This window comes from Dipodomys ordii, unplaced genomic scaffold (genome assembly GCF_000151885.1).
Source record: "Dipodomys ordii isolate 6190 unplaced genomic scaffold, Dord_2.0 Scaffold36, whole genome shotgun sequence".
In the NCBI taxonomy this organism is placed as follows: domain Eukaryota; kingdom Metazoa; phylum Chordata; class Mammalia; order Rodentia; family Heteromyidae; genus Dipodomys; species Dipodomys ordii.
In genome coordinates, this window is record NW_012267252.1 from 15,290,184 (window position 1) to 15,313,290 (window position 23,107).

The 23,107-nt window shown below is 35.1% G+C and overlaps 1 protein-coding gene across 1 annotated transcript in view; it reads left to right on the forward strand.

The window, feature by feature from the left end:
• The first annotated feature begins 374 nt into the window (after window positions 1–374).
• Atrnl1 (attractin-like 1) overlaps window positions 375–23,107 on the forward strand; it is a 487,887-nt gene continuing 465,154 nt past the window's right edge. Inside the window, exons 1-5 of the mRNA XM_013017612.1 lie at window positions 375–391; window positions 12,153–12,236; window positions 13,567–13,680; window positions 19,815–19,943; window positions 21,271–21,479. Of these exons, the coding sequence (XP_012873066.1) occupies window positions 375–391; window positions 12,153–12,236; window positions 13,567–13,680; window positions 19,815–19,943; window positions 21,271–21,479 (553 nt within the window). The remainder of the gene's footprint in view (window positions 392–12,152; window positions 12,237–13,566; window positions 13,681–19,814; window positions 19,944–21,270; window positions 21,480–23,107) is intronic.

A 23,107-nucleotide genomic window follows, 5' to 3' on the forward strand; every position in this document is an offset into this window, starting at 1 on the left:
CCCCCCCCCCATCCTCCTCTCTCCAGCGGTGTGACCCCCTGGTAACAGTTTATCTAGTAATCCGAGATGAGATCCTAACTAGAAGTGTTGACGATGCGTTTATGGGGTGCAAAATACTGTTGTAAGCCCCGTGGGTTGACTGTCTCATTTGCTCATCACGAGGGTTTACCAGAATTCCGGGACTGCATTTGCAGGGAGAAATTGAGGCTTGAAGTAACTTGCTCAAGGTTACACAGTAACGCTGAGTCGTCATTACAAATCTGACATCTTTATTCCAGAATGGATACTTTTACTTTCAACGACCTGCTTCGCTGAATTTGCTGAAACAGTCTTGAGAAGTATAGGGGTGACTTTTGATGTGTGTAGTGGAGACGATGGATTTCTCTAACCGGTTAGCTATCAGTTATTTTGTAGGAACTTCACCTTTTTTTTTTTTTTTTTCTGAAGCACTGGGCACTAAGGAGTTTGTTTTACAGAGGTAAAAAAAAAATACTTCCTTTCTCCCTATTGGTTGGTGTTTGTTATAGTCTTGCCTGTTACAAAAAGAAATGAGTGGGTGCTGGGGAGTAACAGATAAATTAGGGGTAAGTAGGGTAGCCGTCTGACAATTTGCAGGTAACACTCATTAAGAAAGCCAGCCTTTATCCCCCTAAGTCCTTAATATGAAATTTGCTGGTGAGTTTGTACCAAGGAAATTACAATATGTAGACTGCTAATACTTGTCAATATGATATGTTGTCAATATGTTGTCAACAGGATCTGAAGCAAAGATAAACATGGTTCATTTGTTTGATAGGATAATTTCTATGGAGTTTTAGCCTGCCTGCTTGTTTGCTTGCTTGCTTTTTCTTTCTTTCTTTCTTTTTCTTTCTTTCTTTCTTTCTTTCTCTTTCTCTCTTTCTTTCTCTTTCTCTTTCTTTTTTCTTTTCTTTTCCTCCCTTCCTCCTTCCTTCCCCTCCCTTCTTTCCTTTCCCTCCCTCCCTTCCCCTCTCTCTCCTTTCCTTCCCTCCTTCCCTGTCTTTTTTCTACTTTTGTATTGTTGCTAGTTAAAACAATGCTCCATAAAACTCTAAGTAAAAATGTATGTATTAAAAATTACACGTTTACTTTTTAAATAGATTTTTAATGGTTTATTTGGTTTGTGGAAGTGAAATCTCAAAGTTTTAGGAACTTAATTTGTAGTAACAGTTGCAGTGTTTCCAGGGTCCATACTTGTATGAGCTAGTATTGTATCATAGATTTCAAAATACATTGTGAGAACTGCTAATTAAAAGTTTAAAAAGGGCCCTAAGATGGGAACTTATATTCTATTGAATTGTGCCTTGTTACTAGTCTTATTTACTTAGATATTCTTAAATTCTATAGACATGACAATAACTGCCAACCCTCTTATCTAGCAAGATATAATTTTGAGTTAACTGAGAGCCATAATCAAAAGGAATTATTAATTTTTACATCTTTTTGTACATAAGTATTTGTTTGATCCATTTGTAATTGGGGATATTAGCTTTTGTGTGAAGAAATTTATCCCATTTTTCTGAAAAAGACAAAATTGTTGCAGTCCTTTAAGTACATACAATGTCTACATTTTATAGTAGGGGAACTTGTTAATCAGCAGGATCAGCAGCTTGTGACCTTACTAGCAGATGTCCCACTTAGTAAGAGAGGTCACATATCAAGTTAAAAGTAGTGTAAATAACATTGAGAGATGGTGTTCGTAAATATTGAGTAAAAAGCAGAATAGATTTTTTAAAAAATGTAGATATAGTTAAGTAACAATAACCTTGAGCTAATTATTAGTGTTCATCATTTCTTTGGAAGCTGTTATTTCCTATGATGTATTGTACCCTTGACAAATGTTATTTCATTTCTCTGTGGAATACAACCTATTAATTAGAGTAAACATAACTATACTACTGTGTTTTCTAATGTATACTCTTAGGGGTAAAGAAATTCAGGCATTTAATGTTTAAGAGAAGAATGCTTTAAAGAGAAGAATTTTTCCAAGTAAAGTACATGGTACATTGTGAAAAGTGTATTTGAAGATATACTAACACAGTGGGAAAGAACTAAAAATTCTCACTTCATTTTTTCCCAGTGAACTAAATGATAGATGGCAATCTTACAAATAGACATAAAAATGATTAATCATTCTAGCTAAGCAGGTGTCAAAATTAATTGGTTGGTTCCACGCTTTTTTCTACTATAGGAGGTTCATTAGGGAATAAAAGTTTTCAAATGCTTCTTTACAATGGAAGTTTAATAGTTGGGCGAAAATGCAGAAGCAAATATAGTGTCAATAATGATATTTCAGTTATTTTAGCACAGATCTCAGTCTTCTGTCTCTACTTGAAAAGAATAAAACATTTAAAGTGAGAAGTTCTTCCTTACATAAATAAAAAAATGACAATGATCTTCAGCTAAAGCTAGACTAAAGGAGCAACTCGAGTAAGGTGGTACATTGCTTGGTTTGTATTTTTATCAATTTATTTTTGGTGCTTAAACTTAGATGTTTCTTGCCTCATGTGGCTTTGGGACTTATGATTTCTCTTATAATTAGTGCTCTGAGGCTGAAAATATCTCATATTGTGAATCATTTATAAATATACAATTATTATTGTGCATTCATTGACTTTTTTCCTAAAATCACCTATTAAATCTTATTATATGTATATATAAAATATATTTTTTAAACTTTAGATTATCCAAATTTAGGACACTGAATTTTACAATATTTATAATGCAGTGGGGCACTTCTTTCTTTCTTCTTTTTTGTGCCTGAGTATTGAACTCACGATCTCAAGGCTGGCACTGTACCACTTGAGCCACACTTCAACTTCTGGCTTTTTTCCTAGGTTTTTTTCCCCTCAGTTTTGTTTTCTGAGCTGGTCCTGAATTGTGGACTTGTCTGTCTCTGATCCATGATCCTCAGATCTCAGCTTCCTGAGTACCTAGGATTATAGGTGTGAACCACTGGCACCAGATTGGACTATTCTGTTTCTAAAAGCTGCATAATGAATATAGAATGTCAGGTGTTAGGTTGTTATTATAAACAAATTGAGGCAAGATTAACTTCTACCTCCTGATAAAAGTTCATCTCTGGTTATAAAAGTTGTTTGATGATTTCAACTTCTGGGATTGTAGGATTAAGTTGTTTACATTTTCCTTGCTGTCTGTATTTTGGATTTATTCTCAATGTTGTAAATAATATATTGTGTTGATTCTGGATTAATCTGAGGCATGGCTCATAGTAGAGCAACTACCTAGTAAATACACAGCCCTGAGTTCAAACTGTAGTACTACTGAAAAAGAAAAATATGAATAAATAAATCACAAAAATATATTTAATAGGCAACTAAGCTAGAGCTAGGTTTGGGTAGTAAGTTTATTTTTCTTCTTGCTTTCTGTGCCTTCTGGTTCTCATCTGTTTCAGGACCTTTGGATCTGAATATAAGGTATCACTGTGGGATTAATGTGAGAACTGTGCAGTGTTTAAATGTTAGATCAGTTCTCAAAGCTTTTATTAAGCTGCTTTGAATCTGTTTCACATGAGCAGCTCATATTTAGCCTGGGGTCTTCTGTGGATTCATACACAAAATAGAGCATCTTCTTCAGCTCCCTTCACGTGGATTGCCCTTACACTCTGGCTTGCAGAGCACCTTTTCTCACTTATTCTGGGTGAGGGCAGAGCTGTTGTTAGAGCTCACCTAGCATCATGTGCTGCTGCTGCTCTCCCAGGCCTTGTTATCCTTCCATCTCTGGCGATTTTTTAAATAAACTTCTTAGATTTTCCTTAGCTTCCTGAGTAGCTAGGATAATAGGGTGAACAATAATACTATTTTTTACTTTTCTTTCAAGTTTAGGATCATGATATATACAATATTTTAATGAATAGATTTTTATTTATATATCAGACCAGTAATTGAGTTAATGTTACAAATTTTTTTTACTGTTGGATTTGAAGACAACTACTCTAGCAGACTGAGTCATTTGAAGCTTTTATTAGAACAATCAGGTAAACAGAGAATGAAGTCTTGGGAATAGCAGATATAGATTGCATTGTGAAGGGAACAAGAAGAAATGCATGCTTTGCACAGAATGATACAATAATATGTCAGTGTGCTCAGGGGAGGGAAAAAGAGTAGGTCTTCTTAAGGTTGAAGACTTTCATCTAAGATCATGAATAAGACAAAATGCCTGTTTCATCCCGTGTACTCAATGTAGTACCAGAAGTCCTAGCCAGACTAGTCAGGCAACCAAATAGGAAAACAAGAAAAAACAAGGAATGAAATTGTCTGCTGATAACATGATTTTCCAATAGAAAACTTTAAAGACATCATCAAAAAACTTAAGAACTAATGAATGTATTCAGTAAAGTTTCAGGTTACAAAATGAATATATAAAAGCCAGTAGTATTTGTATACACTAACAATGAACTTGAAAAAGAAATTAGGAACAAATCTTATTTATAATACCATAAAAACCTAAGATACATAGGATACATTTTACCAAGGAGGTCAAAGACCTATACTTTTTAAACTATAAAATACTTATGGAAGAAATTGAAATGATACAAATAAATGGAAAGATAATTTGTTTTCATGGGTTGAAATCGTTATTATTGTTAAGATGTTCTATTATCCAAAGTAATGCTCAGATACAGTGTAGCTGCCATCAGTTCCAGTGTCCTGCTTTATAGAAATCACAAGAACATTACTGAAATTTTCCTAATAGACCTTGACTAGACAAAGCAATCTTGATCAAAAACAAAAACACTAGAGGTATTATGCTTCCTGCCATCAAGCTATATTAGAAAGTTACAGCAATTAACAGGGAGGACAGAGGAGGTTGAAAGTGGTTGAGATAGCTGATTTGCAATGATGAAAGTAGAACAATTAATCCTGTTGAAATTGTTTTGGGAAGCATGAAGGGGCAAGAGAAAAGGATGGGGGGAGGGATTTGAGATTGATTGGAATAAATTGTAAATGTGGAAATGAAACAACCAAATCTCCCCTAATTAAAAATGAATGCATAGTCAGGGTACTGTGTAATCCTAGCTACTCAGAAGACTAGGCTCTGAGGATCATAATTTGAAGCCAGCTCAGGCAGAAAAGTCTGTGAGACATTCTTATCTCTATCTCTAATGAATAATAATAAAAAAAGTAAGCTGGAGGCAGAGCTTTGGCTTAAGCACAAAAGCTCACAGACAACACCCAGACCCTGAGTTCAAGCCCCAGAACAACAAACCATAAAAAACAAAGTTATTGCAACCAAAGCATTGTTGTGCTAATATGAAAATAGACACATTAACCAATGCAATAGGATAAAAAGCTCAGAAATAAATAAACCTATGGTCAGTTGATTTTGATGAAGGGGACAGTAACATACAACGAGGGAAAGACAGTTTCTTTAATAAGTGTTTTTCTAAAAGTTGGTTAGCCACATGTAGAAGAATAGAATTATACCTTTATTACCCCTCTTAAACAACGAAAATGGAGTAAAGACTTAAATGTGAAGACCTGAACCTGAGAAAAAACTGACTTCTTTCTTGTATATGACACCCAAAGTATAGGAGGCAAAAGCAAAAAAATTGACATATGAATAAAGCCAAAAAGCCTCTGCTCAAAACAATGTAGCAAATAATGGCGTGAAGATAAGATCCACAGGTTGGAATATTGTAAATTATGCATCAGATAAGGGGCTTATATCCACAATATTTAAGAAACTCAAAATAAATTAAGAAAATTATGTAAAAGCAGGCAAAGGATTTGATTTTTTTTTGGGGGGGGTCTGGTTGTGGGCCTGAACTCTGGGCCTGGGCGCTGTCTCTTAGCTCTTCAGCTCAAGGCTAGCACTCTACCACTTGAGCCACTGTGCCACTCTGGCTTTTTTCTTTTTGCTTATGTGGTGCTGAGGTGAGGAATTGAACCCAGGGCCTCATGCATGCAAGGCAAGTGCTCTACCACTGAGCCACCTTCCCAGCCCCTAGGCAAAGGACTTGAATATAAATTTCTTAAAAATAAATACAGAAGGGCTTAGACTATATAGCAAATTCTCAATATCACTTATCATTAGGGAAATATAAATTAAAATCAGAGGAATTATCACCTTACACCTGGTTAGCATAGCTAGTATCAATAGGATAGAAGATTACAAATATTGGCATGGATGTGGGGAAAAGAGAATCTTTGTGTGCTATTAGTTTAGTTGTTCTGAATCCAGGGATGCTGTGAAAAAAAGCAAAAAACAAAAAACCTGATGATCCAGCAATGCCACTGTTGTGATTTTATTCAGTATGTCGACCAGTTGTCTTCACTCCCACATTCATTGCCAAGATTTGGGAAGAATATAAGTGCCTATCACCAGATGAATAGATTAAAAAATGACATTAACAATGTAATATTATTCAGTTTTTTAAAAAGATGAGTAGAATCTTGTCATTTATGACAACATGCATGAATCTAAGGGACATCATTGGCAATGAAATCAATCTGGTGCAGAAATTAAATAGCTCATGATGTCACTTAAATGTGGAAGTTAAGAATTTGGACTCAGATAAGAGTAGGATGGTGGTTACCAGGAGCTGAGGGGCATAGAGTGGATAGAGAAAAGGAAAGTGCTGGTGAAAGGATATGAATTTTCAGTTAGATAGGAGGAGGAATTTCTAGGTTTCCATTACACAGCATGGTGTTCTACCACTTGAGGCATACCCCTCTTTCTGGCTTTTGGTGGTTAAATGGAGCTAAGAGTCTCACTTTTCTGCTCAGGCTGGCTTTGAATCTCTATCCTCAGGTCTCAGCCTTGTGAATAGCTAGGATTCTTGGTGTTAGCCACCAGTGCCTGGTGGGTGAGAGAGAGAGGGGGGAGGAGGAGAGAATGAGAGAGAGAGAGAGAGAGAGAGAGAGAGAGACTGACAGACAGAGACAGAGAAACAGACAGAGAGACAGAGACAGAGACAGAGACACACACACACAGAATGTATGTGTATGGTATGTGTATATGTATATGTATGTGCTGGTCCTGGGGCTTGAACTCAGGACCTGGGACCTGTCCCTTGGCTTTTTTGTCTAAAGCTAGTGTTCTACCGCTTGAGCCACAGTTTTACTTCTGTCTTTTAGAATTTCAGACATTCCTATCCAGCCTGACTTCAAACCAGGATCTTCAGATCTCAGTCTCCTGATTATCTAGGATTATAGACAATGGGATACCAGTGTTAGCTCATAATGTGTATTTAAAAATAGCTCCTAGCTACCAGGAGGATGAGATCTGAGGATTGCAGTTCAAAGTCAGCACCAGCAGGTAGGTCCATGAGAGTTTCATCTCTAATAAACTACTAACCAGAAGTGATGCTGTGGCTCAAGTGGTAGAGTGCTAGCCTTGAGCACAAAGAGGCTCAGGGATAGCACCCAGGCCCTGAGTTCAAGTCCCAGGATTGGCAAAAATCAAACCAAAACAAAACACCAACCCCCCCAACCCTAAAAGAGGGTTTTAAATGTTCTTATCATACAGAAATAGTAAGTATGTGAAGTGGTATATGTTATTAGCTGAATTTACTCAATTCATAGTATAAATATATATTGAAATATCAAATTGTATTTTTAAATATATACACTTATTATTTTCCAACACATGTAAACTACAAAAAGGAATTGATAAAGTGATAAATTGTGTTTCTAAAAATTCTTTATTGAGGAAGATTTCCCTGTGAGCATAGCTTACAAAGGACTAGCCTTGATTGGATCATAGTTGCCAGTGATAAACGCATATTCTTTGATAAGCAGGATTTATTGTTTCAGAGACAGTTGTTTCATTTACTTTAAAAAATATATTAGTTAAAGCTTGTTTTCTTAGGATGGGAAACAACATTTCTAATTTTTAGTTTTGTTTGTTGTTAGGACTTGTTTTCCTGCATTTACTAGTTACCACCTTGTGTTACAAATACCCTACCATACTTATTTAATTAGAAACAGTGGATTGGGCAGTTTCAGATAGAATGGGTGATTGGTTGGCCAGGCAAATGGGCAGGCATGTAGTTACAGACTGGCAAACTATTTCTGTAAGGGGCTAGGCAGCAGATACTTTAGGTTTTGTTGGACAGATGGTTTCTATTGGCAACTCTGTCTTTGTAGTATGTTAGTAATGTTAGGCAATATGTAAATAAATGAGTGTAGTTGTGTTCCAATAAAACTTCACTTTCACAAAGCAACAGTAGGCCAATAGTTGTAGGAGAAATGATCTAGATTAACCATATGGTTCTCAGTTCGAGAAGAGGAGTGCTATAGAATTACAAAAAATAAGTAAATGGGTTGAAACTCAGTTTACATTTTAGACAGATAATAAATAGTTGTCATAAAAGAAGCCTATTTTACTTTTTAGCATGGTTGAACTGTATGCTTTCTAATTTCTGAGGAGTTCCACGAAGTGGTAATGTACTGAGAATGAGAGTGAATAAGCTGAAAAGTAGGTATTTGTGGTTGGGGTATAGTCTTGGACTTTTGAATTTTAGAGGAATAGTTCTTTCTTGTGAAAGTCTGAAGTGTGTAATAAGAATGCTTTGCTCAAGTTGTGTGGAAATGAAGGTTCTTGGGTTTGAGAAGAGGTCAGGGACCAGGTATAATGGTACATGCTTATAATCCCAGTTTCTCAGGAAGTGGAGATAGGATGTGAGGCCAGCCTGGGCAAAAGCATTAGACCTTACCGTGAAAATAAACTAAAACAAAAGGGCTTGGGACATGGCTTAGGAGATAGAGGGCTCAAGCATGAGGCCTTGAGTTCAAACCCCAGTACTGCCCCCCCCACCCCCAATTGAGATCTAAAGATGAGTAAGTTCTTATTATTGAACTGGTGCATTCTTCTCTTACTCCTGTATCTTGATGATTTTCTATTTTCTTTTCCTTGGTTGTTGGCAGCTTCACATGCTTACAGTACACTGGGTAGAATTCCTTTTTGCAATAAATAGTGTTTTTAATGCTGTAGTGGAGGGAAGAAGGTAGGGAAGAAATTCACTGACTATGATGAGTTATTTCCATGAACTCCTGTGTAATTGTACCACTGAAATAGAAAGGAACAGGGTGTGTAGTTTTTAAATACTCCTGTTGTGTGATTGGGTGGGGGCCAAAATAGTACCCTCATGGGGAGAAAGAAAGGTTATTATGGTAGTTCCTAGAGTGTATACCTCTAGGAACCTCAAGGTATACCTCCTCAAGGATGGGAGGATTTATTTATTTATATATTTTTGCTGGTGTTGGTTCTGGGGCTTGAACTCAGGGCCTAGGCATCATCCCTGCTGTCCCTGTGCTAGTTTTACTCAGGGCTAGCACTCTATCACTTGAGCCACAGCTTCACTTCTGGCAGTGTGTGTGTGTGTGTGTGTGTGTGTGTGTGAGTGTGTGTGTGAGTGTGTGTGTGCGTGCGCGCACGCGCACCTGGGCTGACTTTGAACTGCCATCCTCAGATCTCAGCTTCCTGAGTAGCTAGGATTACAGGTGTGGGCCACCAGCCCCTGCATAGACTTTAAGAATATAGGGCAGAACTAGGCAGTGGACTTGCAGAAAAATAAACCATAAGTCAGAAATATTGGTCAAGGATAAATTGGAGCATCATGATTATTTAATACTGTGATGCTACGGAATGGGTTTTTGTGATTGTAGAGAAAGGTGATTTTCTCATATGTGGTTTGGGAGATAATCCCAATCAGGAAGATGGCAGATTAAATTGTAGATGACATCTGCCAGTTTTCTTTTATTATAAAAAGAGCCATATATTTCTTGACTCTATAATAAGGTGCTATTTGACTATATTATACTTCTCCTTTGTCGTCGTCTTCTTCTATTTGGTCAGGGCTAGAACTCAGCACCTGGGCTGTCCCTGAGCTTTTTTCTTCTCAAGGCTAGCACTTTACTACTTTAGGTCACAGCTCTACTTCTGGTTTTCTGGTGGTTAATTGGAGATAAGAGTCTCACAGACTTTCATGCATAGGCTGGCTTTGAACTATGATTTTCAGATTTCAGACTCCTGAGTAGCTAGATTATAGGTGTGAGCTACCAGTGCCCTGCTATACTTCTATTCTTTATAAAAGAAATTGCAATGGAAGTAGTTATATAGGGTCATGGAACAAATTAGAATTTTCTATAAAATTAAATCCCTGTGGCACTGAACAGTTATTACATACAGGCTGAATCTTGTTTTTATATTTTAAATGACACCTTAAATTTGTAGTATTAAATCTAACTCTTGACTTTGGAAGTTATTAAAATTAATATCGTGTATGTGTGTGTGTGTGTGTATGTGTATGTGCATGCATATGTGTATGCACTCACAGCCTGGTCCTAGGGTTTTTAACTCAGGGTCTGGGCACTGTTCCTGAGCTTTTCTGCTTAAAGCTAGTGCTCTACTACTTGAGCCAAGCTCTACTTCTGGCTTTTTGATGGTTAATTGGAGATTAGAGTCTCATGGACTTTTATGCATGGGCTGGCTTTGAACCTCAGAGCTCAGCCTCATGAGTAGCTATCATTATAGGCATGAGTCATTGCTTTGATTTTAACCATTTGTTTAAACTTCAAGTTAGAAGTTGTGGAGAAGGTTTTTAATGAACCCTAATGAATAGGCAGGTGTCCACTGTGCAACATTTCCAGCTTTCTTAAACATATTTAAACTCCACAACAAAAACCTCAAACCACTATATTTCTAGCTAAGAAGATAACACTAAAAGTGGATGGTTCTTACATTTTTCAAAAATAAAGAAATAATGTCCCCAAAGTCATTGAATTTATTATTGGTTATATTAATTATTACTTATATTCAGTCACAGTCACAGATTTCACAGCTTCTTGGTTATTATAATTTTACCTGGCATCGAGGCTAGACTCAAACACAGAAAATGATTTTTCTAAATTATCTTGTTGATATTTTTTATTAGCCTATCTTCTAAACCTCTCTCCATTTTCAGTTGTACTGTATTTAACTTATGATTCTATGTGACCATTAGAATCTTAAATTTTATTATTGTAGTTTTCAGTACTAAAATTTTCATTAAACATTTCTGAATGATGCTAATTCAGTTTTCAGTTAACTGAAAATTTGAAGCTTGCCTTTTGTCTTTTTGAACATAGTAAAGCATGTTTTAATGAGTGTATCTGAAAACATTAATAGACTATCTTTGATCCCATTCCCATTATCTTTGTTCTTATTGGTTATATTTTCTTATGCTTCATTATCTTTGATCATGCTGTACATTCTATTAAAAATATTGGTGAAAATTGCTTGAGACCAGGGATTATGTTTTCTTTCTTTAGAGAGTATTCTTTAACTTCTTTTAGGAGCTCTGGCTCACTACAGGTTCTAGCATTACTGTACACCAGTTATAACGTTTGGAATTTTCTATTGCCCAACTGACATGCAGTGAGGTAGCAGTTCAGTGAGGGCTGGTTTACTTCGGGTACACCATTATCCTGATGATCATCATGGACAAGTAAAAGTGCTATGTTGTGTGTTTCAACCCCTTTCTAATTTAGGCCACTGCCTTCCATTTTTCTCCCTCTTTCTCTTGAGACCACAAGGCAGTTTCTTCTCTGTAGGCCAAACTCTGAAGAGCAAAAGCAGCTTTGAATGTTTGACTCTTCTTGAAAGAATTTGTAGCTTCTGGATCTTGGCTTGTAGGTGGATTTTCTTTTTTCATTTTGGTATTGATGATTTTAAAATTTAAAACGTTCAAAGTTCAATTTTTTACATTGTTATCAGTGGAAAGTTTTTGTTAATTACCTCATCTAGTGTGGTTGAAAGTTAATTAACATTATTTAAACTATGCTTTACTTTTCATATCCATGGCACAGGATTACTAATTCCGATCTGATAGGGCTTTTGAGGTTTTTAAATGAAATAATGTAGTAACCAGTGGGTCCTGAATAATCAGCATGGCCCCATGGCCCAGCCCGCTGGAGGGGGCAGGGCATCGAGAGGCTGATGTCAAGATAAATTTGTTTTCAGATGTAGAGAAATATAGCGATTTGAAACTTTTCTTATATTGTAAATGAACACTATTTTTGGGTATTACTGTGTTTCATTCCTTTGACTGAATGATTTTTAAATTTTCTTATGCTGCTATACATCTTAAAGTTTCTTTGAGGTAATTATTTCCATGGTTTCTTTTCCAGGTTAACAGAACCTTCTGGATATTTAACAGATGGTCCAATTAACTATAAGTATAAAACTAAATGTACATGGCTAATTGAAGGCTAGTAAGTATACAATTCAAATTGAATTTTATTCTGAAATGATAAAGGAACTCATTAGTAATAAGCATAATAGCTACAGTTAGAGTTTAATTGCTTCTTAGAAGATGCCAATTATATATTTTTTATATTTGAAAATGTAAATTATAGTACTTCTTCTCTTGTGATATAATAGACTAATTTATGTATATTTTATTGTTAAATTATGCTATTGTGCTATTAAATACAGTAGGCAGTTTTTGACTTTTCAAAAACATTGTTATGGCACTTAAAATCTCTATAGAAAGTATAAAAATATTTCATGCTGAGTTTGACAAATACTTTCTCATGTTATGAACTGGTTTATACCACTCAGCATTTTAGTTTTAAGAGTATTTTTTTGTGGCAATACTGGAGCTTGAACTCAGGGTCTCATACTCTTGTTTAGCTTTTCCTCTTAAGATTGGCACTGTACTACTTGAGTCATACCTCCATTTCTGGCTTTTTGCTTATTAGTTGGAGGTTACAGTGTCTTGGATTTGTCTGTTTGTGCTGCCTTTGGACTGTGATCCTCAGATGTCATCCTCTGGAGTAGCAAGGATTACACTGCACCTGGCTCTAAAAGGGTATTTTAAGATGAACATTCTGTAAATGTTATTCATTTAGGGGTATTTTTCATAATTAGGGCTTGAAACTGAATTTATATATTTAATCATGAGTAAATAATAAATGAATTGATAGTAATTCTTTTGAACCATTTTGTAATTCTTAGAGTATATTTGGAAACCATACTTTTTGGCAATGTTTTAAATCTAAACACTATCAATTTTTTTGTTATGTATCTTTATTGTGTTGCTTATTTGCTCAGTGTATCAGATTGAGACCTCTGAGGAAAACTTGTAGATCTTAGTGTCTCTACTTAGGAATTCTGTAGCAATGAGAATAGTTGTTAAGTATTGAATTTTAAAAATAAATTTTATTAACTATAATTTGCTGTCATAAAATGCTATCTTTTAGTATACAATTCAGGTTTAACTATAATTTGCTGTAATAAAATGCTATCATCCTTCAGTATACAATTCAGGTTTCAGTAGTGTATATAAACTGAAGTCTTTGTATTAAGTAAATCATAGAGCATTGCTTGTTAATTATATTGTATAGGAAATGATGATACAGGCATATGGTCTATTAATTTTGACAGTTGCATCTCCACAGCTTAACAGGTTTTTCCTTTGGTGATTTAGGAATTCATAGAAAAATATTCACAAATAGTTTTAAAATAAAATATTCTAAATTATTTTGAACTGTGTTTTGGAGATGATAAAACATACATTGAAAATAATTTTATTTATTTCAGTCCAAATGCAGTGTTAAGATTAAGATTTAATCATTTTGCTACGGAATGTAGCTGGGATCATATGTATGTTTATGATGGAGATTCAATATATGCACCTTTAATAGCTGTACTCAGGTGAGTAGTTATATTTAATTGATGAACTATAGTAAGTGATAGGAAATTGAATAATTATATATCACTTGTTAACTTGTAATATATCGATCTGTACTTCAGAATATATTTAGTGCAGATAATGATGGCTAAATTTCATGATGATTACAATACTATTTTGTATATTGTGACTGTCACATTTGTATACAATAATATAAATATTGATGTGGCATAGATGAATAGGTACTACATTAAAACTATAGACTTGTTTGTAAGTAAATAATCTCACTGTATCTTAAAAGTTATTTCAATATATTTCCAGAAGTATCCACTTAGATAGAGTAGGGTGAGTTCACACTGACGAACAAACAAATGGAAAGATACATTTTTTTTCTAGTTTTCATTTTGATGAAATGATGAACTTTTACAATCTGAAAAATAGGGCTAACTTATATTTTGTGCAATGATTTAATAAAGTGTTTTTAACAGTTCTCAAAATTGGTATTTTTTTGTTTGTATACAGTTAGGGTATTTAGCCATTATAGCACCTTTAGTATCAATTTGAAAATGCTTTATATGTATGCAGAGATTATTATAAAAATTTACGAGTAGGAAAAAATATATTGTACATACAAAAATTATGAATATGTAGTATAGATTTTCTGTCTAACTTAGACAACAAAATTGTTGACCAGTTACACATTACATTTTTCTTTACTTTTATTTTTACAATCTGTCAAGTTGTCACTGTTGAAAATTTAGGTATAGATTAAAGCTACTATTCCCGTCAAAATTTTAATTTTTCTTTGGCTATTTGTGTTGCAAATATCCTATTTTACCAGGGATGTACACTACCATTTTTTGACAAAAATTTACAGACTTGTATTTCAATTTTATGATATTTATCACTGTGCTCTTATGATTATTTTATAGTAAACCAGTAGGAATTTTGACACTTATTCTGTGATATTGCTGAAAATATTTTCAGAATTTCTTTTTAAGTTGTTTGAAAGCATATTACAAGTCGTTACATATTTATAACAATAGAAAATACAGATTCTCATGTATAATTGTACTGTAAGGTAACTCATCATTATGATTAGGCAAGATGCTAGGTTCAGACAGTTGTATTTAGCAACTTAAGACATTACTTTGTTATCATTCTATTTTTGTAACATCGTTGACTAACTCACAGGTGTGTTCATTTGTTTTTCTAGTCTTCTTATTTCCTTTCTAGTAACCTAATGACTGCATTAATTGACACCAGTTCATACTTTAGTATCCTTTCTTTTTACTAAAGGAATCACTTATAAGATAATTATCAGGAAGGGATTTAGTACATGACTGTGAAGATGGAACTAGTGGTTTTTTTTTATAGCAAGTGTTTTGTTACTTATCCTGAGGAAGATGAAAAACTCATGTTTGCATATCCATTTGATGCTAAGCTCTGTGCTAGACAGTTTAAATGTCATTTTATCCTCACAAAGCTCTTATAAGAGAAGTACTGTTATTCTCATTTTACAATGAACCAAATTGAGACTCAGAGAAATTATTTACTTCTATTATCTGATAAGTCAGGATTAGCGTTTCAACTGCAATTTCTTTAAAAACCTATATTGTTTTAACTTCACTTTGTTAAGAACTAGAGTCTAATTACGTTTGAATTATATTACTCGCATAAATATTTATTAATCAACAAACATCTGATATTCGATTTGATTCCACAGATATACTAAATCTGGAGTAAATAGTAAGGAATAAGGCATAGGCCCTTTGGATAAATTCAGATAGCAACTACCAGGAGTTAGTCTGAACTTCCTAGATTGTGTAGTCCTCTACCAGATTGCCCTCACTTTGGGTACTGGTTGTCCCCACTTTCACGTCTGACTATCTGGCTACACGTTTGGTCATTTGTACACTTCCTTAATCCTTGTAGTTCAGTAAAATGATTCTCAGAACTCAGACTAATGCTCTATTTATGACTATGGTTTTATTATAAAGAATAGAAATTATGGTGACTCATGAATGTAATTCTAGCTATTCAAGAGGCTGAGATCTGAAAATTGCAGTTCAAAGCCAGCCCACTAGGAAAGTCCATGAGACTCTTACCTCCAGTTAACTACAAGAAAACTAGAAGTGGCACTGTGGTCAAAGTGGTCTATAGAGTATTAGACTTAGTACTAGTAGCTCAGGGATAGCACTCAGGCCCTGAGTTTAAGCCCCATGGGTGGCCAAAAAAAGAAAAGAAAGAAAGAAAGGATAGAAATAAGAACCAGCCAAATAAAGAGTGGTTGGGATGATTCACAAATGCAGATGTTCCTGTTCTCAAGATGTTACCCATTCAGCACATCAATGTAGGACACTGGGATGTTCACCCTTGATATCCCTTCTGTAGGCCTGTTTAGTTGACTCTGGCTATAAGGAAGTTGAAATCATGTCTCCAGCTTTCCTCCTCTCTTCATATGGCCTTAATTCTTTATTCACATTGTTAGTCTTACTGGTGTGACCATCTCTCATCCAGAAATATGTCTTTAGCTTTAAATTTTCTAAGAGCACCTTCCTTGAGTCTGCCTTGGCATAAACTGTTAGGACCTATCATGAGAAAAAAAGACACTCTATTACTTGAGAAATCTGAAGTATTTAAAGACTGCATTCCAAGAACTGACAACAAAGGCAAGCCAAATTCTTTAGTGTACATAGTCATGCTCTGGAAGAAACAGATTTTTCACAGATTATAATCAGGTAATGAAAGGGAGTTATGTCATTTCAGAAGTAACCAGTCCTATGTAGTGAATTTTATCGCAAGTAGAGAAATAACAGGCAAAGTTTGGGACAAGATAGGACATTTATAAAGGTATTGATACACTACAGAAATTAGTAAGTAGTTTTGACAAATTTCATCAAAAGTCATGTTGAAGGTTTATATAGGAGCCAGATTGTCCAATAAACAACAATTTGCATCCTCTACTGAATACTGATTTTGTGCCATTCAAAATATAAGAATTCTTTATATCTGCTGATTGATTTTATCCTCACATTGACCTTTTAAGGAGGTATGATTTTTAGCCATATATAAATGGAGAACTGAAGAACAGAAAGATTTTGAGTGGCTAAGAGTTGCCTCTCTGGTGAGAGTCAAGAGTTGTCTTCAGTCATTCTAATTCTGCTTCTTGTATACTGCATTTAAAGAAATTGAGTTATCTTTGTCAGCAGCTCTTATTAGAAAGTGGAGAATGTTTAGAAGTTTTGATTTTTTTTTTTGGTTGGTTGTGGGGGTTGAACTCTGGGCCTGAGTGCTGTCCCTGAGCTCTTCAGCTCAAGGCTAGCACTCTACCACTTGAGCTACAGCGCCACTTCAGGTTTTCTGGTGGTTTATTGGAGCTAAGAGTTTCACGGACTTTCCTGCCCCAGCTGGCTTTGAACTGCAATCCTCAGATCTCAGCATCCTGAGTAGCTAAGATTACAGGTGTGAACCACCGGCGCCCAGCTTAGAAGTTTTGATTTTTTTAAATTTCAATGTGCTGGATAATTGGGTTTTGTATTTGGAAAAGAAAATTATTTGAGGCCTAGAAAGATATGTTTTTGGAGGTGTGGCTTAAGTGATAGAGTGCCAGCTGAGCAAGCTGAAGTCCCTGAGTTTAGAGTCTAGTATAGAGAGATCTGAGGACATTAGAAGTCCTTAGTTATCTCAACCCAACTTGAAGTGTTGAGATTCATAACTAAGCTGTACTGCAATCCTTAGGGAGGGTTTGACTTAAAGGTACTGTATGTTAATCAGAGTTCTAGGTCTCAAGTCCAACTCCAGGTTCTACATGTTAGCCTGGCCACTTGCCCCAACATGCCAAATAGGGATAAGCAGTGATGAAGGGCAAAGAAAGATTTGCTAATATTGCATGATTATGTTGTAGACAGGTGAAGTAGGCACTTATGGTCTGTCCACATGGCTTGGGTTTAAATAGAGAAAGACTTGAGGAAGGGAGTCTTGGACTAAGTGTGGCCTAAGTGCCTCATTCAGCATAATCTCAGTTCTCATTGTGTGTGGGGTTCTAGGGAAGTTGTTGTTGTCTTCACTTGAGAGTAACAGTGGTTACCGTGGCATAATTACTCCTGCTTTAGCATGTAGCCTTGTTATTACAGGCAACATTTGGGCAAATCATTTTGGCTGTGATTTGTACAGAAAGGCTCTGCTGATCTTTTCCTTGGTGGAAGTTTCAGCTGCTATTGATTCAGATGCTATTGATTAGTACTGTTCTTCCTGGATTCCAAGGTGGTTGCTTAGAACAAAGATAGATACAAAGTAAAGGTAGAGCTGTCAAGTTTTTTTTTTTTAATTTTTTTCCCCTGCTTTTAGTTACCCTTTGGACATTTGTAGGAGAAAGTGAGGAGTCAGTGCTTCTAGCAAAAACATTTTCTAAGTACCAGCTATTTATGGATTATACTACAGTTTGGAGTGATACAAATTGCCTGGTACATTAGGTGGAAATCCTTTTGTTTATAAACACTTATAAACAAGCAACCTGTTTGTTTTTCTATTTCAGAGAGATCTCAGAGGCTAAGAATGTTTCTTATAAAGACCTGGGAATATTATTTATCAATATATTCACTTTGATGCAGTCTCACTACTGTGAAAAATATGCTTATATTTTTAACAAAGAATAGTATTATAGAATTTGCTTTTACTTACAAGACTCTTTTTAAAATCTTGCATTTTTTTTTTTCGTTTTTGGCCTTGAACTCTGGGCCTGGGCCCTGTCCCCGAGCTATTCAGCTCAAGGAGAGTGCTCTACCACTTGAGCCACAGTGCCACTTCTGGTTTTCTGGTGGTTAATTGGGCTTTCCTGCCCTGGCTAGCTTTGAACCATGATCCTCAGATCTCAGCCTCCTTGAGTAGTTAGGATTACAGGCATGAGCCACCAGCACCTGGCTGTTTCATTTTCTTATAACTAGAAAAATCCTATGCTGTATAATAGCTACTAATCATTAAATCAAGAGGTGATTACTTTTTAATTTCATTGTATTGTTTGAAAGGGCAACTGAATATATTTTATTTGTCAATATAATTTATTGTAGAAATTTAGCTCCTAGTGATTCCTAAACATGAATTTAAGTTTGTTTGATAAGATTGACTTTGAGTTTTATAACTTTTGTTTGTTAGCAGCTAGTTTTTCTTATGACTTTTTTTTGTTAATTTTAGAGAGGTTAGTATACTATAACTAGAAAAAGATACATAATTTTTATCTTTGAACAAGTACTTTAGAAGAGAATATCAGAGCTGAGTGCTGGTGGATTGTATCTGTATTCCTAGCTTCTCAGGAGGCTGAGATCTAGAGGATAGTTTGAAACTAGTCTGGGCAGAAAAGTCCATGAGACTTCATCTCTAACCAGCAAAAATGCCAGGATGAAGATATGGTTGAAGTGGTAGAGCATCATCTGTCAACAAGTAAGAGAGCAAGGCCCTAAGTTCAAGCCCTAGAACTAACAAGAAATGAGTATGTTACTTAGAACTCTTGCTTTTTTGTAAATTTATTAATCTTTACTTCTATTCTGCCCTTTTTGTATGCAAGTAGGCCTAAGTGAGCAACATTCTTTTTGGGAATAGTTATATATTAGTAATCTGTATAAGTATGTAAAACTTTAAATTAACATGAAGACATGTATTTTAAAATAACCTGAAACATATAGGTTAGTGTTTTGAAAATGCACAACTTTAACTAGAATTTCATTAAAAGCACTTAGCTGGTATAGTCTGTTCTTTCTGGCTTCATTGGAATTTGTAATCAGTGGGAAAGAGTAAGTTATACTTTCATTTGTCAGAGTAGCAAGGGGCTTTGAGTGATGCCTTATATATGAGTTACGTGAAAGACCACCCTCCAGTATGACAGGATGTACAGGAAAACAAAAGAAAAATGGGACATTGCAGTCCAAATGGTGATAAAGGGGAAAGAAAGCAGTGAAGTGACATAGAGTACTTTTCAGTATATATCAGAAGTAGTGGAACTAACTAGTTAGAAATGGAAAGGGACTACTTTTTGAATTATTGTCCTTGTACTTGTCCTCATAATGTATATACTTGCTGATTCTGATGAGAGTATATTTGAGAAAATTTTCTAGGAAGTTATTTGTGAATATATGCAATGTCCAATTTTGCTTTTTTTCAGTGGTTTGATAGTACCTGAAGTAAGGGGAAATGAAACTGTGCCTGAAGTTGTTACAACCTCTGGCTATGCACTGTTACACTTTTTTAGTGATGCTGCATATAATCTAACTGGTTTCAACATTTTTTATTCGTAAGTATTTTTTAAATTTCATATTGTAATAGTTTCTTATAACAACTTTTCTTTATAGATGCCTTATATATCAGGAATAGGTTGGTATGTTAAATTTCACATGATATAGGATCTTTTCCTAAGAGGCATCCATGTTAATGATACATCATAAATTGGTGTCTGAGCTGGTGCTACTATAATTTCTAAGTCTGAAATGTTATTGTAGCAGGTTGTGTGTTGAAAAAATCAACTGCAAATTTAAAACTGTTCACAATGGTTAAGTAAACATACATGAGTGTAACAACTGGCATGTATTGCAAGGTGTCCTGAACTGCCTTTCTGTAGTTAAAAATAATTTGAACTCTGGTGTCAGAGCTAAGTTTTGGTAGAATGTTGTATATTTTCTGTATATTCTATCATTTAATTCCTTTCATGACAATTCTGTAAAATGGAAATTTTCATTTTCATTTTGTGTATGAGGAAATTTTGACTTAGGCGATAAAGTACATGAGTATTCCACTATCTCTTCTAAAATAAGAAAAATAATATTCATTGAACATCAATAATATGCCTAACATTTTATATAAATTTTTATTTTTAGACATCCAGGGGCCAAGTGAAGTAGCCACAAGAGCTAGCTGTTAGGTACTTTTAGAGGAATGGCCATATAGAGGATTTTACATATAGAGCTTTTTCTTCTTTATAAAACAGATTTTGATAATCAGAGAATTTTTTCAAACCAACAATAAAGTATTATAAATACCTTTGATTTAGTAATTCGTTGTAGGACTTCTTTATCCTAGAATGTCTGTAAGTCTGTACATAAGAGTGTATAGGTATATAGTAGAACACAGTCAAAGGTCTAAAATTAAAAAGTCAATTAAAGAGCACTGCTACTACCTACATACTGAACACTTGTACAATACACATTTGACTAATACCTGTAGTCTCTATATCCGTATGCTCTTTTATAGGAGTATGTAACTGTTAACAAGTGTCCTAACATAGAATTACATTATACCTTGGCTTTTCTTTCATATACTTATGAATTTATTTTTCAAAAACATTTTCACTTAAGTCTTTATAATACATGTACTTAGAACTGTACAGATCCTGAAGATATTGAATGTGAATCCTTGGATATTTGGAATCTTGGTAGCAAAGTATTTATTGGATGAACAAAGAATAATAAAATAGATGCTAATGGAATTGCATAAGAGAAAAGGGTAGAATAAAGAAGATTATGAGACTTTACTAAATAAGCACATGAAAATTAAAAGTTCATAAAGTAACAAAAATTCTTTCTCAGTTATCTTGAGTTCAGGTATATATGAATTATATTTTACAGAATCAATTCTTGCCCTAACAATTGCTCTGGTCATGGGAAGTGTACAACTAGTATCTCTGTTGCAAGTCAAGTGTATTGTGAATGTGATAAATACTGGAAGGGTGAAGCATGTGACATTCCTTACTGTAAAGCCAATTGTGGCAGCCCAGATCATGGCTATTGTGATCTAACAGGAGAAAAATTATGTGTCTGCAATGATAGTTGGCAAGGTAAGCATGTGGGGGTGTGCTATTTTGGAAACATTCTACATTAATTTATTTTGTTAGTTTGTACCCAAACCACATGGATTTGTTTTTAGAATGTTCATATTGACAATGGACTTCTTAATATTCTGTATTCTCACAAGTAGAATTGATTTTTCTGGACATACTATGTTTTGAGAGTTGAATTATTTTTAAAAAATATTTATTTATTTACTTACTTATTGTTGGTCATGGGTCTTGAACTCTAGGCCTGGGCACTGTTTCTGAGTTCTTCAAAGCACTCAAGGAGAGTGCACTACCACTTTAGCTACAGGGCCATTTCTGGTTTGAATGAAATTATATATGAAACTTCAAATTATAGGTGTGTGACCATTATGATCTTTACACTTTCTTTGGTCAAATCTCTGAAGATTTGATGGTTTCAATGGATTTAATGTGGTGTTTCCAATTTTGATTATAATGGGCAGCAAAAGCTATGTTGTAAAGCCAAATGCAGGAGGCCTACATTATTTTAAATTTATTTCTTAGGAAAACCTGACCTCTTGTGGCCATTTTTGGATGAACAGGGAGTATTTCAAAAAGTGTAAGATAAGACTATTTCAGAAGCATATTGTAAAAGATTCTTTGGAAAAAATTCTTAGCGCGCCTGGTGTGTGTGTGTGTGTGCGTGCATGCGTGTGTGTGTGTGTGTGTGTGTGTGTGCCTGCCTGTGTGCTAGTGCGCCAGCAGGCCAGTCTTGGGGATTGAACTCAAGAGATTGGGCAATGTCTATGACCCTTTGGGCTAAGGCTAGCACTCTGCCAGTTGAATCATGGCCCCAATTCAGGCTTTTTTTTCTGGTTAATTGTAGATAAGAGTCTTGCAGTTTCCTGCTTGGACTGGTTTTGAACCGAGTTCCTTATATCTCAACCTCCTGGGTAGCTACAATTCCAGGTGTGAGCCATTGATACCCAGTTTAAAATAATTTTGATAAATATTTGGTCATCAGAGACTTACTTCAGACTACACTGAAGAGTTTCAGTTTACCTAACATCTGAGTACAATAATCATTCATTTTTTTCCTTGTGGTAGCCAATAACTGATGCTAGTTACTTGAAATACAGAAATAGTAGGATCACAGTCTGAGGCCAGCCTAGGTAGTAGAAGTTTGAGACTGTATCTGAAAAACACACCAAAGCAAAAGGTGTGCTGGTGTGGCTAAAGTGGATGGGTTGAGTTCAATTTCAAGTACCAGCAAGTAAAGAAAAAAATGGAATTAATTTTGGAAGTAAACTAGGTATGGTTATTTATAATTTAACAGAGACTTATTTTTTCCCCTCCCTTTTACTCCTTCCCTAATTCACATGAGTTTATATACACACACACATACATATATATGTACACACAAGTGTGTGTGTATATATATATATATATATGCATACATATATGTATATAACTCTGCCAGTCCTGGGGCTTGGACTTATGGCCTGAGCACTGTCTCTGAGCTTTTTTTTAAATGTGAAAACACTGTACAGAGGGGTTACAATTACATGGGCAAGATAATGAGTACATTTCCTATCAAGCATTGTAGCCTCCTCCTTTGTTTCCCCTTCCCATCCCTTCCCATCCTCCCCCTGTCCCCTGTCCCCTCCCTC